At 44.8% G+C, this 16,082-nt stretch overlaps 1 protein-coding gene across 2 annotated transcripts; it reads left to right on the top strand.

The window, feature by feature from the left end:
* Nucleotides 1-8,046: 8,046 nt before the first annotated feature.
* Nucleotides 8,047-13,862, top strand: MRPS21 (mitochondrial ribosomal protein S21). 2 transcript variants are annotated; one of them, XM_081842569.1, is made up of 3 exons: nucleotides 8,047-8,154; nucleotides 10,017-10,178; nucleotides 13,212-13,862. In XM_081842569.1, the coding sequence occupies exons 2-3, from the start codon at nucleotides 10,096-10,098 to the stop codon at nucleotides 13,390-13,392; spliced, it is 264 nt and encodes an 87-aa protein (XP_081698695.1). In that variant the 5' UTR covers nucleotides 8,047-8,154; nucleotides 10,017-10,095; the 3' UTR covers nucleotides 13,393-13,862. The 2 variants fall into 2 exon arrangements, with proteins under 2 accessions (XP_081698695.1, XP_081698696.1); XM_081842570.1 differs by lacking the exon at nucleotides 8,047-8,154 and adding an exon at nucleotides 9,052-9,278.
* Nucleotides 13,863-16,082: the final 2,220 nt, after the last annotated feature.

Raw genomic sequence — 16,082 nt, 5'->3', positions numbered from 1 at the left:
CTCCGCAGGGCAGCAGGGGGAAGGCACTCCTCTGCCCTGCGGAGGCTTTGCGCAGCTAACCCCAAGCTAGAACAGCGAGACGGAGCGCTGCGCAGCGCTCCGTCTCCCTGTTCTGGCTTTGGGCTTAGCCACGCAGCCTGCATTCGCTCTATAGGACGCACACACATTTCCCCTTAATTTTTGGAGGGGGAAAAGTGCGTCCTATAGAGCGAAAAATACGGTAGTTATTTTTCTCTTTGACATCTGGTGGGAGGGTGTTCCACAGGGTGGGCACCACCACCGAGAAGGCCCTCTGCCTGGTTCCCTGTAACTTGGCTTCTCGCAGCGAGGGAACCGCCAGAAAGCCCTCGGCGCTGGACCTCAGTGTCTGGGCTGAACGATGGAGGTGGAGACACTCCTTCAGGTATACTGGACCGAGCCCTTCTTCTCCATGAATTAGCCCAATTCTCTTTTGAAACCAACCAAGTTGGTGGCTTCATGTGAGAGGGAGTTCCAGAGTCTAACTACGCACTACATGAAGAAGCCATTTGTTTTATGTGCCCTCAATCTCCCAACATTCAGCTTCCATGAGTTCTAGTGCTGAGAAAGATGGAGGAAAACTTGCCTCTCTACGCTTCCTCCATGCCATGCAGAATTTTATAGGCTATCATGTCACCTCTTATTCGTCTTTCCCCTGAATTGAAAAGTTCCAATCGCCGCAACTTTTCCTTACAGGGGAGTTGCTTCAGCCATTTGATAGTTTTTGCTTGCCCCTTTCTGTACTTGCAGTCCAACTAGCCCCCATCCTCCATCAACTCAAGTGACCACCATCTAGGTGAAATTGCAGCGCAGGGGCGCTGCCTGTGTCTCTGTAACGAAGGCCTCTACCTAGAAAGAACAACAACAGGTTCGTGATTCAATTAGTTGACGCACCATGCATCAAAGTGGAGTTTGGCCTGTGTGTGTGGACACCTGTCATGTATCTGCTTGCAAATCTGGGTATTAGCTGTTGGCTGGGAGCCTCGGCTTTCAACGCAAAAGTTACTGTACTTTTTCTTTCGCAGTGTTGCGAGGGATCAGTTCTCCATGTGTGGTGCTGCCTGTTCTCCGAGGATCTGAGTAGATCAGCAATACCGTCCTTTGGTTTTGGGTTTTTCTTTCGTGTTCGCTTTTTCTGCATAAACTTCAGTTTAAAACAAAAAAAAAGCTTCATGTCGGTATTTTGAGACAAATGTGCATTAATGATTCCAATGGGAACACTTCAATTTCCTTAGGAAGTTACTCATAATACGGAAAGCATGCTGCGGTTAAGTCAGATAATTTTAGGTTGGACGTTTACCCCCAAAGATCAACTAACCGGACTTCTTGCAATGCTTGGAAGCACAGCTAACGAATCCCTGAGAGATGGGCCAATCAGCCTCTGCTTAAAGATCTCCAAGGAAGGTGAGTCCACCACCTTATGATGGAGTCTGTCGTTCCGTTGAACAGCTGTTACTGCCAGAAAGTTCTTCCTAATGTTTAGTCGGAACCTCCTTTTCTATCATTTGAACCCATTGGTACAGAGCCTTTACCATCCAGAGCAGCAGAAAGCAAGCTGGCTCTGCTTTCCATGGGACAGACAGCCCTTCGGATACCGTATTTTTTGCCCCATAAGACGCACCTGACCATAATACACACCTAGTTTTTAGAGGAGGAAAACAAGAAAAAAAATAGTCTGAACCAAACAGTGGATGTATGATTTTTGTGGTTCATGCTGTGGCCACAGACATGTGATTTGTCAGTGAGTTTGGGGTAGCCCAATGCAAAAATCCTGAGAATCCATGTGGATCCACACCTTGTAACCACGTTTTTGCGCCATTGCGGCCCCACAAAAAAGTGGGTACATGGTTTTTTTGGTGCAGGCTGTAGCCATGGACATGCTATGTGATCTGATGGTGAATTTGGGGTGACCCAATGCAAAAATCCTGAGGATCCATGTGGATCCGTGCTTTGTAACCACGTTTTTGCACCAATGCAGCCCCACACAACAGTGGATGCATGATTTTTTTTGGTGCAGGCTGTAGCCATGGACATGCTATGTGATCTGATGGTGAATTTGGGGTGACCCAATGCAAAAATCCTGAGGCTCCAGGGACCATGCATTCGCTCCATAAGACGCACAGACATTTCCCCTTACTTTTTAGGAAGAAAAAAGTGCGTCTTATAGAGTGAAAAAATACGGTAGCTATCATATTTTTGGACCATTCAGTGCAACTCGGCTTGCAGAAGACAGGTTCAAGCATCAAAAAAGCCCACGCTGATCCTTGAAAATTTGACACAGTCAGCAGTACACCATCAGTAACTGTCAGAAAGCAGTGACTAACAAGAAGCACATGTCAAAAGCAGGCGGCCAAACCGGACTTGCCAATCTCAAGCCAAATCAGCAAATTAATTGGGTGATGCCAGCTTCTAAGGATGCGGCTAAAGGGCTTTGTTTGCAGGTTTGCATAGTTTATGGTTTAAGAACTTAATATGTATGCAGTGGCATTTTCGAGCTCGGCACTGCAAGGCCATACCCTCCAACATTTCTCCAATTAAAATAGGGATGTCCTATTCCATAATAATAGAGGGACGTGGGGGGTGCTGTGGGTTAAACCACAAAGCCTAGGGCTTGCCAATCAGAAGGTCGGCAGTTCGAATCCCCGTGACGGGGTGAGCACCCATTGCTCGGTCCCTGCTCCTGCCAGCCCAGCAGTTCGAAAGCACATCAAAGTGCAAGTAGATGAATAGGTATCGCTCCAGCAGGAAGGTAAATGGCGTTTCCGTGCGCTGCTCTGGTTCGCCAGAAGCGGCTTAGTCATGCTGGCCACATGACCCGGAAGCTGTATACCGGCTCCCTCGGCCAGTAAAGCGAGATGAGCGCCGCAACCCCAGAGTCGGACACGACTGGACCTAATGGTTAGAGGTCCCTTTACCTTTTACCTTTACAGTGGTACCTTGGGTTACATACACTTCAGGTTACAGACTCTACTAACCCAGAAATAGTACCTCGGGTGAAGAACTTTGCTTCAGGATGAGAACAGAAAATCTTGCTCCGGTGGTGTGGCGGCAGCGGGAGGCCCCATTAGCTAGAGTGGTGCTTCAGGTTAAGAACAGTTTCAGGTTAAGAATGAACCTCCGGAACGAATTAAGTATGTAACCAGAGGTACCACTATATTCCATAATAATAATAGTCATAATAATTTATTATTTATACTCCACACATCTGACTGGGTTGCCCCAGCCACTCTGGGCAGCTTCCAACATATATAAAAATATAATAAAACTTTAAACATTTGTTAAAAAAACTACCCTGTACAGGGTTGCCTTCAGATGTCTTCCAAAGGTTGTATCGTTACTTATCTCCTTGGTTTGGGGATCGCATGATTCCATACCCTCCAACATTTCTCTGATGAAAAGAGGGATGCACTAAGGAAAAACGGGGTATTCTGGGATCAAAACTGGGATGGCTTCTGTAAATCTGGGACAGTCCCGGGAAAACAGGGACACTCAGAGGGTTTGCAAGTTGGGTAAAGAGTTTGTACGGACACTGGGCTCCATGTGTGTGGTTTTGAAAAAGAACCACTAACTTCTCCTGACAATGACCCCCCCCCTTGGCCAAAGAGTCCTCCGCCAGAAAACTGACCGGCAGCTTGTGCTGTGTGTCTCGGGGGAAATAAACCGATTCTCATCAAATGCGCTTTGTACCAATCACCTCCACTCATGGTTCGGGTCAATCATGGGATCACAGCCAGATCTATACAACCCCTGCCCCCAGCCTCTGTCAGAACGTATTAGTGCATGGGGGCCTTAGTAGGGGATTGGCTTTCGTCCCTCTGGGCTGTGGGTTTGCGTGTCAGAGGAATCTTCAGAGATTGTACTAATTCCATTTTCTGCCAGAAGGCTTATGACCCAGAGATAGGCGTGTGAAACACAGCCTGTCCTTACAAGGCCTTTTTTTTTTTTTTGGCTCTCAGGTGTATTAGTATTACCTAGGGGTATGGGGGCACACTCTGGGACAAACTAGATGCCCCTATGCCCCTACCAGACCTCCAGGTCTGACCTGAAGTCTCCAGGTGGTATATGGAAGGCTTGAATGTCCAGGTGGGCACTGCAGGAGTTGGGTGCAAATTATAGCATCCACACTCTGGGTTTCACCTCCTCTGCTCCTCTCTCCTAATAAAGCTGTCCGTGGAGCCAGTCCCTGTGACATCTCGGGGTGTGTGTGTGTGTGTGTGTGTGTTTCCCTTGACATCACTAGGGTTCCATCCTAGGTCTCCAGTTTGGGCCTTGAAATTTCAGGGTCTGGGATGCTCCACCTACAGACAACAGACTTCTACACATTTCTTCCATTTGGGGTACTCTCATGAGGACCCTACTGCATATCACCCATAAAATGCATCAGGGGTGGGTGCATGGGGGGGGGGGAGAAATCCGCTAGAAATAAGTCAGAAATTAGATTGTTTGAACAAAAGAAAAAAAAATTCTATGGAAAATTGTGTTGTAAAATTTGCTGCTCTCTGGTGCCATCTGGTGGTGCATGTTTATAGCACATTCAAATCACTTTTTCTTTACTAATGTAGCTGAGTCCATGGTTCCAAAAGTATTTAAAATCATCATCATCATCATAATTTGATGCCTCCCTGCTACTGCACTGGAAGGATAATTAAGTGTGTCATATTTTAGACAGTACTATGTGAAGACTGAAGCTTAATAATTGCAACCAGCATTGTGTTATTCATTTATTCAGTTTGTTAATCACCTGATACAGACCAGTCTCTAGGCAGCTTTAAACCAAGTTAGAAGCATGCAAAGAATCTAAAACCATACCAACCACAATAATAAAACACCATGAGAGTTGTCCTTGGTTATAGCAGTTTAGATTATTTATTATTTTTAATAGTGTATTGTTATATTACCGTAATTTCTTAATTTATACACACCTCTTTACCCTGGCTTTTGATGCTTGGGATATATATTTTAATGTTTGCATTTTTTAGTTGTTTGAAACTGTTTTTGATATTATGCAATTTCAATATTAACCTGCCCTGTGAGCTTAGGTTGAAGGTCAGGTAAGAAGAAAAAGAAGAAGAAGAAATATTGTGTATTGTGTCGTCTATATAAGGTATTTTGTGTGTTTAATACATTTTTTTAACTAACAATCCCCTTTCTCGTCATCACACCTTGACCCACTTAAATATTGCCCTCCTTTCCCTCCATCCACCTTGAAATGGGACATACTTTACGGAGGGGTTGATTTCTCTGGCCTTTGGTTAACCAGAATGCAATGAACACCAGAATTAAGTACTGTAAACTCCTAGCTCCCCCTCCTGGCTGCTAAAGCAATAGCCAATCCATGCATGCCAATATACCTGAATGACTGAAGAAAATAATTTGCATGGTGCTAGTTCTGTTATCTGAACCAATCAAAATGGAATAACTGATTGGTTATGAATAACGAGATGGTGGGACAGTGTTCTCGAAGCTACCAGCATGAGTTTGACCAAACTGCGGGAGGCAGTGGAAGACAGGAGTGCCTGGCGTGCTCTGGTCCAGGGGGTCACGAAGAGTCGGACACGACTAAACGACTAAACAAGTTCTGTTTCAAGGGTCAGTTGGCTTTTACTGCTGCTGTCTCAGTCCTGTGTGCAAAAACATTTTTGTTGTTGTAAAAAAAAAAAAGTTTTAAATCGCGAGGAAAGCATTTATTTATTTATTTATTTCCAATCAACCTATCAATACATAACAATAAAAAAATCAGTGCAGGCACGCATAATAAATGCTTAAACCTGTGCTTTACATATTATACATGTATTAAGCACTGTTTTTTGTATTGATTGGTGGATTTTAACCGACGTTATTAAAGATTTGCCTAGCAGTTGAGAAGCTATGCTTTTAGTTTCATGTATAGTTTTGCATTGACTATTGGCTTTTTTTAAAAAAAGAAGAAGCTTGCAGTGGGAAAGCTATTGATAAATCAGCAGCAAGCTTAATTCGTTTATTCATAGAGTTATTAGTCATTTTATTGCTGTTAAGTTGTGGGCAAACATATCAGACGACACAACAATTCTTCAAACAGCTCTTGTTTATTCAGAGGCCAGAACAGAACTGAACTGAAGGGCTCAGTCAGCCTGCTTATATAGAGCTCCAGAACAACGTAGCTGTAGCAACTTTATAAAACTATCCAATCACTGAACGTCACTTTCGATCCTTCATTTGCATAACTATCTACAGTATCCCTCTGCTGGCCCAGGGTGAGAACTTCAGTACATAACAATTGCTATGGGGTTGTTGTTGTTTTTCTGCCTCCTCCCCTTCCCCCCATGCTATTGCTTTATATATTTGTGCCAAGGCCCATTTCCTGAACATGGGCCATTGTTGTGTTACGGTAAAATCTGGGTGCGAGGCTGCTCTGCTACCCAGCTCGTCGGACTAAGTCCGTGGGTCCCTGCGGAGGAAAATGAGCTCAGCCGGAGACAGGAGCAAGCTGCAGAAGATCCAAGTTTATTGCGCAACAGGTTCAAGGCGAGATTGAACAGCGAGAAAGGGGTGACATGAACTTTTGAAACTTCCCTCCATGTCCCAGAATACAGTGCAAAATACATCCCAGTTACATCATGAATACATTAAGAAGAGGTTGGGTTACACAGATTACATCATGAATATATTAAGAAGAGGTTGGGTTACACAGGATTAACATATGGAGGAGGGAGGGGGGAATATGCAGAGCTGGAGATATGCGCAGATAAGCACATCCTGAGTACCGGTGATGAGAAGACAATGGTCCATGTACTGGCATTGCCCGGAGGAAAGGCTTGGCAGAGTGATTTGACAGGATTAGGGTCTTGACACCTTGCTTGAGGGATTATGGAGGACAGGGGAGGTGTCATGGAGTCCTAGAGAAATTGAGCAAATTGGCACGTTGAGTTTCTATGAATTTTATAGATTTTAGTCCCTTTTGACATTGACAATTGGAAATAAATGGATATATTGTAGCGAAGAAGAAGGTGAAGACATGCCCCCCCGTTCCGTATCAGTTGGCTCTTTTATTTATCATGCAATGTTCTTAGGAAGGGGCAGGAATGGTGATTTCCAATATGGCCTTCTAAATGTTTAGACTACTAGTGTAAAGCTTTTAATATTTGATGAATTTTTGTATTTTAATATTTTGCTGGAAACCGCCCAAAGCGGCTGGAGAAACCCAGCCAGATGGGCGGGGAAGGAAGGAAGGAAGGAATAAATAAATACAACAACAAGAAGAATGGCAGATGAAGAGGATGGATTTTTCGGAGCTAGCCAACCTAACCGGAAGAGTCCGTGACCAGGAGGAGGAGGAGTACCAGGAAGAGTGGATTAAATTTAATGATTACTTAGTTAAATATGTTAAGTTAAATTAACTGAAAACAGCTTGCAGATACTTAATTGGCTCAGGATTTTGTTTATGTTAAGTATCGAATTACAATGTTTAATTTTATAATGTGAATAAGTTAAATTTTATACGAACTGTGATCAGTGGTGTAGCGTGGGGGGTGCAGGGGGGGCCAGCCGCACCGGGCGCAACATCTGGGGGTTAGGGTTAGGGGGCGCAAATCCATGGGTTAGGGGGCGCAAATCCATGGGTTAGGGGGCGCAAGTTACTTGCCTTGCCCCGGGTGCTGACAACCCACGCTACGCCACTGACTGTGATTTGGAAAACCATTAAAAGGACATGCAATGAAATTCCGCCAAGGGGAAGCGAGGAAGTCACTTAACAATGTTAAGAAGTGTAATTTTCAATAAGGCTATGATTTATGTTTGTTTGTCTTATGTGTTTGTTTGCTTATAATGTTGTGAAAACCAATAAAAAAATTTTTTTGAAAAACAACAACAAAACAACCACCACAACAACAATTATTATTATTATTATTATTATTACTACTACTACTACTACTATTATTATTGATTGATCGGGGAAAACCCGAAAATAGCAGTAAGGAGGCCGTCCCTATTGGGAGTTTGGCCTCCTCCTCTCCCCGCAGGCCTTTCCCGTTGCCATGGTTACCAAGACTAGGCCGCAGGCTAGAGAAGCGAGAAGGGGGAAGGCAGACGCGTTTCCGCTTCCGGTGCGCGGCTCCGTCCTGACTGCGGGGGGGGGGGCACCGGCTGAGCCAGCGGCGGGTGAGTGTAGTCCTTGGTGGGGGCGCGCGAGGAAGCGCCTCTTTGTCCCGCTTCCCTTCGGGTCCGCCGTAGGCCGCGCGCATCCCCGGCCTCTATTAGGAACTGCTGCCCGGGGAGGAAGCGCGGGAGGCGGACGGAAAAAGAATAATGTGGCGGTGCCTTCGGAGGATAGCGTTCCTCTCCCTGTCGTCGTGGAAATTATTATTATTATTTTTTGGGGGGGGTTAACCTTCCCCATTGAGGGGGGAAGGGGGGGCTGCCCTTAGTTTTTGTTATTTGCAGTTGACGGGAGAAGCTGGGGCGCCCCCCCCCGTTTTATTTCATTTGTTGAAATGAAATTTATTTCATGCCCCACCTTTTCCTCCGAGGGAGGTCGAGGTGGGAAAATTCACAACCCTTTTGCCTGTTTTACCTTGTCACAGCGACCCAGTGAGGTAGATTAGGTTGAGAGATGAGTGAGCGGCCCAAGGTCACCCCAAAAAGGGGGAGATCCCTCCGCAGTTTCCTCCAAATTGGGGTGTGTGTGAGAAGGGCCTCCCTTTATTATCCTCCCCTTCGTACATAATTTTATGTTGCTTATTATAGTCAGGTAAATCTGTTTAGATGAGTAGACCTGTTGGAATCAAGGGACCTAAGTTAGTCATGTCTCTTAACTTCAGTGAGTTTGCTCTGAGTAGGAATTAGCATTGGATAAAATCCCAATTTTCACAATTTCAGAATTGGGCCATGAACTGAGAAAATAGCACAGAAAGACAGTATTTTCTTTTTTAAGAAACAGTGACTGGAGTTTCAGCACTCTGCATGGATCTACTTTGACATCTGCCAACTGGACAGCCAAATGAGAAATGATTACTTTGCTACATTTATTATTATTATTATAATTTATTGAATTTTGTTGTTTATCACATGTATTGCCTTTTTTCTTTTTTAAGTATCTCAAAGTGACTTACAGCAATAAATAAATAACATAGGCATTTAACACCAGCATAAAACCAAGAGAAAATTCATTCTTATTTTTCTAAAGGCAGGACTAAAAAATACCACCCACTGAAGGAGGCAGGCGATAATAAAAAGCCAAAGGCCTTTGTACCCACAGAAGACACTTAGAATTATTATTGTTTTAGGTATGAATTCATGAATTGCCTTTTACGTGTATGCCTTGAAGCAATACGTAGTCATGTCATTAAAACAGCTATAATCGTTTTTAAAACAATACAAAGAAACCCCAGATTTGTAAGAAGGCTTAAAAACAATACAAAAGGGGTGCCGAAGGCAGAGAGACACCTGGATGGTGGTGGTCTCCTAACAACTCTCAGCGCTCACTACAAAGTCCAGTTGCCAGGATTCTTTGGGGGGAGCAATGCCTGTAAAAAAAGCGGTATGAAAACTTTAAATGTATACAGTGGTGCCCCGCAAGACGAATGCCTCGCAAGACGAAAAACCCGCTAGACAAAAGGGTTTTCCGTTTTGGAGGCGCTTTGCAAAACGAATTTCCCTATGGGCTTGCTTCGCAAGACGAAATGTCTTGCGAGTTTTTCCGACTTTTTTTCCCTCCCCCCCCCTTTTTCTAAGCCGCTAAGCCGCTTATCTACTTATCCGCTAAGCTGATAAGCCGCTAAAAGCCGCTAATAGCGCTAATCCGCTAAGCCGTCAATGGGCTTGCTTCGCAAGATGAAAAAACCTCTAGACGAAGAGAATCGTGGAACGGATTCTTTTCGTCTTGCGAGGCACCACTGTATTGCAGGTGGGGTCAGAGAGATTTGAACCAGGACTTTCTTGTGTATCTAGCACTAACAGTAGTCCCCCAATATATTTTCTTTATGTTTAGCTGTGAGGTGTCCTTTTATTATTATTTTTTAAAGGTATCTTTTGGAGATTCTCTTATTTGGGCCAGAAGCCGACGGCCTCCAGTTCCTGGAGTTAGAAACAGCTACACCTAAGATGGCCAATCACTTGAAATTCGTCGCTCGGACAGTGATGGTGCCCAACGGCAATGTGGAGGCTGCCTATCGAGTCCTCAACAGGTAAAGACATCCTTTGGACTTGCTGTGCCCCAGGACTGGCTGCAATGTTTTGAATCCATGCTATGGGGTGAGCTCCCATTGTTTTGCTCCAGCTCCTGCAACCTAGCAGTTTGAAAGCATACCAGAGCGAGTAGATGAATAGGTACCACTGTGTTGGGAAGGTAAATGGTGTTTCTATGCACTTTGGCACTCGTCACAGTATTCTGTTGCACCAGAAGCGGTTTAGTCATGCTGGCCACATGACCCGGAAAACTGTCTGCGGACAAACGCCAGCTCCCTCAGCCTGAAAGTGAGATGAGCACCACACTCCAAAGTCAGATTCGACTGGACTTAACCATCCGTGGGTCATTTTCACAATGTTTCTATGAGCTGAATGAGTAGCTTTTGCTTTTATTTCCTGGTTGTATTTTGAGCAGCCATGTGTGACTGCTAGGGCAAAAGCACGTAGGCGACTTGTGTTGTCAAGTTAGGTGGTTTTATGCAACCTTTGTCAGGAGAAAGGGAGAGTCGTGACTTGTAATGCTGTCTTGTAAGCAAGCTTTAGTCAACATGTGGCTGTCATGCCCTCTGCTGGCTGGATATCATAAATGGAACTTTTAAAATGATGGGCTCAGGCTGTATGCTTTAAAAATATATATACAAATAGTTTGAGTTCTGTTCTTTGGAAGCAGTGCCTGCTGCTATATGAGTGTTTAGGCTTTTGAGTTGCAAAGTGTGCCTTTACAGGATTCAAGTGGTACTTAACTTGGTTGCAGAACTTTATTGGTGTGTGTGTATCTTGCAATGTCTGCTTATAATGTAGAGGGTGGGTGACCATTCAGCAAAAAATGGGTGCCCATGACATGGTAACCCAAAAGCATTTTTGTTCTTGGTTAGTGTCTGATACCAGCTGTGGGTCTGTGATGGGGAGATGGGGTATGCCCTGTTCCCATGAAATATTACCTGTTTTTGAGAGAGATTTACTGCATAAGGCAGCTTCCTCTGTTCTTAGATTGCGTGCAAATGCAAGGAGGGTTCAGTGAGACAGGGAGAGAATGCGAGGGCTCGGTAAGGACTAAGGACTAGATGCTTGAGGCTGCAGGAATGTTTTGCAACACCTGTCTTCAACTGGTAGACCTGCAACTGCGTTGTGGCCTGTCCCATGCAAATATTTAGTAAAAGATTTAAGAAATGAGTCCCCAAATGCATGTTTGGGTTAAAAGTGGACCCTGAGCTCCAAAGGTTGAAGATACCTGTGTTATTATATATGTGCTGGCTGCTAAAACAAAATTGTTCAATGGACAGAATTGCATAGGCTATAAAACCTAAAGGCCTTTACATCCAAATTGCTTGGGGATGGGTGCCCACCACATTCTGCTGGAAGTTTGGATGGCATTGTGGGGCCAGGAAGGAGAAGGCAGAAAGTTGCAAGGACTCCAGACACAGCAGCGTCTTGGCAGGCTGAGAAAACAATCGTTCCTGACCTCCCTGATACCTGCGATGCATCAAGGAGCTTTCCTCAGAGAGCGGGGATAATTGCAGGGTCAGAGCAAATTGCTTCCTGGTTGCGGGGGGAAGCGATTTCCCCTCCAATAGCTCGCCTGCCTCTCTCTGCATTTTTCTCAGGCTTCCACTCAAGGGTTTAAAAATAGCTAGAAGTACAGTTGCTGTGTGTGTGTGTGTGTGTGTGTGTGGCTTTTTTGCTGCGCCCTCTGCATGTTCCCTTCAGATGCCTGTGTCGCCAGCTAGCCAAACATGTGTCTTCCCTCACAGTCCCAGCCCATGAGACTAGGAGCAAGGATGTGCACGAGGTTGCATAAGCCCATTCTGAGAAACCTCTGGCCTCGGGATTGGCTGGCCCGCTGGGTGGAGGGGGCCACTGAGCTCCCTCTCGTTGGGTGCCGGGTGCTGGTGGGCGGAGCTTGGAGCTCATTCAGGATTATTTTTCATCCAACCCTGACAGGCTGGCACTCCCAGGCCATGTGAATGCAAAACAAGGCAGATCAAGCCAGAATTGTTTTTAAACTCTCATAAAGAGAAAATTGGCATTTATATTTTTTGTTTTGTTTTGTTTTGAAAGCTATCTGGGCTGCTGCTTCTGTTGCGCAGAAATAAATTGTAGATTTCATCTTACAATTCATGCCTGGGAGAGTTGCCATTGAATAGTTTTTGGGGTCTCATGGGTCCTTACAATGATTGGCAAATCTCTTTGTCTCAGCTACCTTATAGCTGATATTATCCTCATCCTAGAAAGCAGAGAGAGCTGATTTTGTGACTCAATGGAAAGTGAGATTCGAATCTGGAGGGCTCTCTCTGAGCCACTATCCAGCTTCCATTTGTCAACCTCTCAGGATCGGTTAGCTACAAAGGTCTTCAGTACTGTATATGGCTTTCCATAATTGCTGTCTCATCTCCTAATTCTCCTTCCCACCCACCAGCCTATTGCAATGCATTGGGTCTCCAGCTTTTTTGGGTGGGGGCTGTTTTTATTTTATTTTAGAGCCTTCCTGCGAGTCCCTAGATCACCTTGCCTGACTCTCAGGTTTGGAACCAGGATGGGGGGGGGGACTCTTGCCCCAATAAGATGTCCTTTTGGCAAAATTATGATAGCCCTAATTGATATTGGAGAATTTTTGGTGGCCTAGATATTTTGCAAGTCATGATGATGATGATTAAAGATTCAGTTGATCACCCGCCCTTCACCATCAGGTCCCAGGGTGGGTGGGATCCAACAATTTAAAATTCAACACTACAGGGTGGGTCCTGAAAATACATATCTCAAGTGTCAAAGGCTGGGGTGAAAAGGTGTGTCTTCAGCACGATCATTGTGTTTTTATGGCATTTCCTCTAAAGTGCTTCAGCATAAAAAAAGAAAAGAAAAGGAGGAGAGGAGGTGGTTATTTTAGTTCTGTATTTTTAGAGCGGGAGTTGGATCCAGCTGGCAGCTATCAGCTTTTCTGTATTTGGCACAGGGGAATATGGTGGGTTGCTATCCTGATTCTGGCCTCATCTGACAAGAATTTGACCCTGTTCTTCATTTTGTTCTCTGCTCAGGGTCCTAACTATGGACGGGATCATTGACAGGAGCAAGCGCCAACGGTATTACGAGAAGCCCTGCCGCAAGAGGCAGCGGGAGGCGTACGAGACGTGCCGGAGGATCTATAACACGGAAATGGCTCGAAAGATTAACTTCCTCATGCGGAAGAACCGCTCAGACCCGTGGCTCGGTTGCTGAGCTTGGAAGGCACATCCAAGCATAGTAACTGCTGCAAAACCGAGATGAGCTGTTTATGACTTTTCTGAGCAAAGCTAACACCATCCACTTCAGTGGGATCTCTGAAAGAGTGACTCCCCATTTTTTTCGGTTTGAAAATATTTTTATGTTATCTTTTTTTAAAAAAAACCAGCAACATTCTGTATTGTTTGTCAGCAACAAACTTCACTAGCGTGTTACCGTTTGATATCTTGTGTGTTAAGCAAAAGTCGCTGGGCAGTCCATCCCAAGCAGAAGCAGTTTTGTTTGGAGGTGTTGACTTGGATTGTTGAATGGTTCAGAATTATGGGGAGAGTCGGCCCTTTGCTGGGGGAACTAATACATGAGGCAGAGACTTGGTTGCACACAGTTCTACATGCTGGTATGTTTGCTTTCTTGGGTAAACATTTAACAAAATAAAAAGAGGGTTCTCCCTCGACAGTTGACAGACACTCTCATTGTAGCTTTGCTTATTGACTTGGCTTATGTCCAGCTTCCGGCCATTTTAATGGACTTCTCTTTCAGAGGCCAATAAAACAATCAGTTTTTAAAGCAATTTTGAGGTGCTCTTGTCTGGATAAGGGCTAAAGTAAGAAATACTCAACGTGGTAAAGTGGAGAAAATGTACAGGAAAGATGTACAGCAAGCGAGGATGTTGTAGTATTAGTAGTAGTAGTAATAATAATAATACTAATAATATTAATATTTATACCCTACCCATCTACCTGGGTTTCCCTGTTGTTGGAAGTGGAACAGAGGAAGTTTCCTTCTGCTGAGCCAGACTCTTGGTCCATCTAGCGTAACACTGTCTACAAGTGACTGGGTTTGGGGGCAGGGAGCAAGTGTATAACTTGCACCACACTGTTCAACACCCCTGATTTATTGCACAAAGGTGTTGTTGCATAACAGCGCTTAGCAAAAGTAGGCTACACTCCAAGGTTGCTTTAAACTGTCCCTTTATAGCCACTTCCAGGATAATTACAGTACTGCCTATTCTGCAGAGTAGTTGTTAGCCATTCTTGGCCTGGGCCCACCTCTGATACAGGACTACATTATAGGGCTTTTGCAAGTCACGGTCTCTTTACCTCCCCCACCCCCCATGCGGCAGATACACACACACACACACACACACACACACACACACACAACCTTATGCAGAATCAGAGCTTTGATCTAGATAGCAGAAGATTGTGTGCTCTGGAAGCAACTCTTGGAGGTTTCAGAAAAGAGTCTTTTTCCTAGCCCTACCTGGAGTTGCTGAGAAGTGAACCTGGCATCCTCTGCATGCAGAACAGGTTGTTTCCCACTGAACTATGAGTTGCTCGTGAAATGTTCAGTGGCCTACTTTTAAAAAAAGAAAAACTATTTTTTTGGTCATTTTTCATAATAGAAGGGATACAGACAAGCAAATACAGAATGCAGTAAAAATAATGGTGCAAACCAGAATACAGAAGAAAGGGAGGAGGAAACTGGAACAAAAGAGTGTGCAATGCAGCTTGAAACAGCAATTGTATATAAAGAGAAGAAAGAGAGTTAATTTAGTTATCAATAAAGCCTCCACATGTTTATCCACAAAATGGGGAACTAGTGGGCTGTGCACCTGGTTTAACATAAGATCTTCTGCCATGTTCTATTTCAGAGAAACCATTAAAGACTCTCCATTGGTGTGTCAAATGTCCCCTTCCCTTCCCTTCCCTAGCCATTCCCCCTGTGAAGGGAGTGAGTTGGGCTTTCAGTGGGAAGCCACCAGTGAGAAGCACAAAAAGATCGATGCAAAATGGATGGGTTAATGCCGCACTCTAGGGGAGAGGAGCGCCAGGGCTGGATATGGAGAGAGCACCTAGGATATGATTGTAGAGGTGGTGCTATATATTTGACTCCAGGATGTCTGAATGGTGCAGCAACTACCTGACTTTCAGAAGACATCAGAAGACAGCCCTGTTTAGGGAAGTTTTTAATGTTCGATGCTTTACTATTCTGCTGGGAGCTGCCCAGAGTAGCTGGGGCAACCCAGTCAGATGGGCAGTATACAAATAAAAAAATATTATTGTTATCATTAGCAACCCCACTGCGTGTGAAGCAGCGTCCCAGTCAGCATAAATCACAGCAACCTTTGCCAAATCTGGGCAAGTGGAGTCCAGTGCAATCTCGACAATGTTTTTATTAAATGCGGCCAATGGCCTACATTTCAGGGTTTGCATCGCGGGATTCCACAATGGGGCTATTGTAAGCCCCCATTTACAATACAGTGGTACCTCGGGTTACAGGCGCTTCAGCTTACAGACTCTGCTAACCCAGAAATAGTACCTCGGGTTAAGAACATAGCTGTCAACTTTCAGATTTGAAAATAAGGGATCAGCAGCCTTACCTGTCCCAGGGACAGTCTACTAGATATCTAACAATCCGGGATAGCAGCGGGAAACAGCGCTGGGATAAGGGAATTTCCCGCAAAAAAAGGGAAGGTTGACAGCAATGCTTAAGAACTTTGTTTCAGGATGAGAACAGAAATTGCGCGGCGCCGGCAACGGGAGGCCCCATTAGCTAAAGTGGTACTTCAGGTTAAAAACAGTTTCAGGTTAAGAACGGACCTCCGGAACGAATTACCGTATTTTTTGCACCATAACACTCACTTTTTTCCTCCTAGAAAGTAAGGGGAAATGTCTGTGCGTGTT

The sequence above is a fragment of the Podarcis erhardii genome (assembly GCF_964252035.2).
Source record: "Podarcis erhardii genome assembly, chromosome: 15".
Taxonomy (NCBI): Eukaryota; Metazoa; Chordata; class Lepidosauria; order Squamata; family Lacertidae; genus Podarcis; species Podarcis erhardii.
This window is presented reverse-complemented; position numbering and strand designations above follow the sequence as displayed.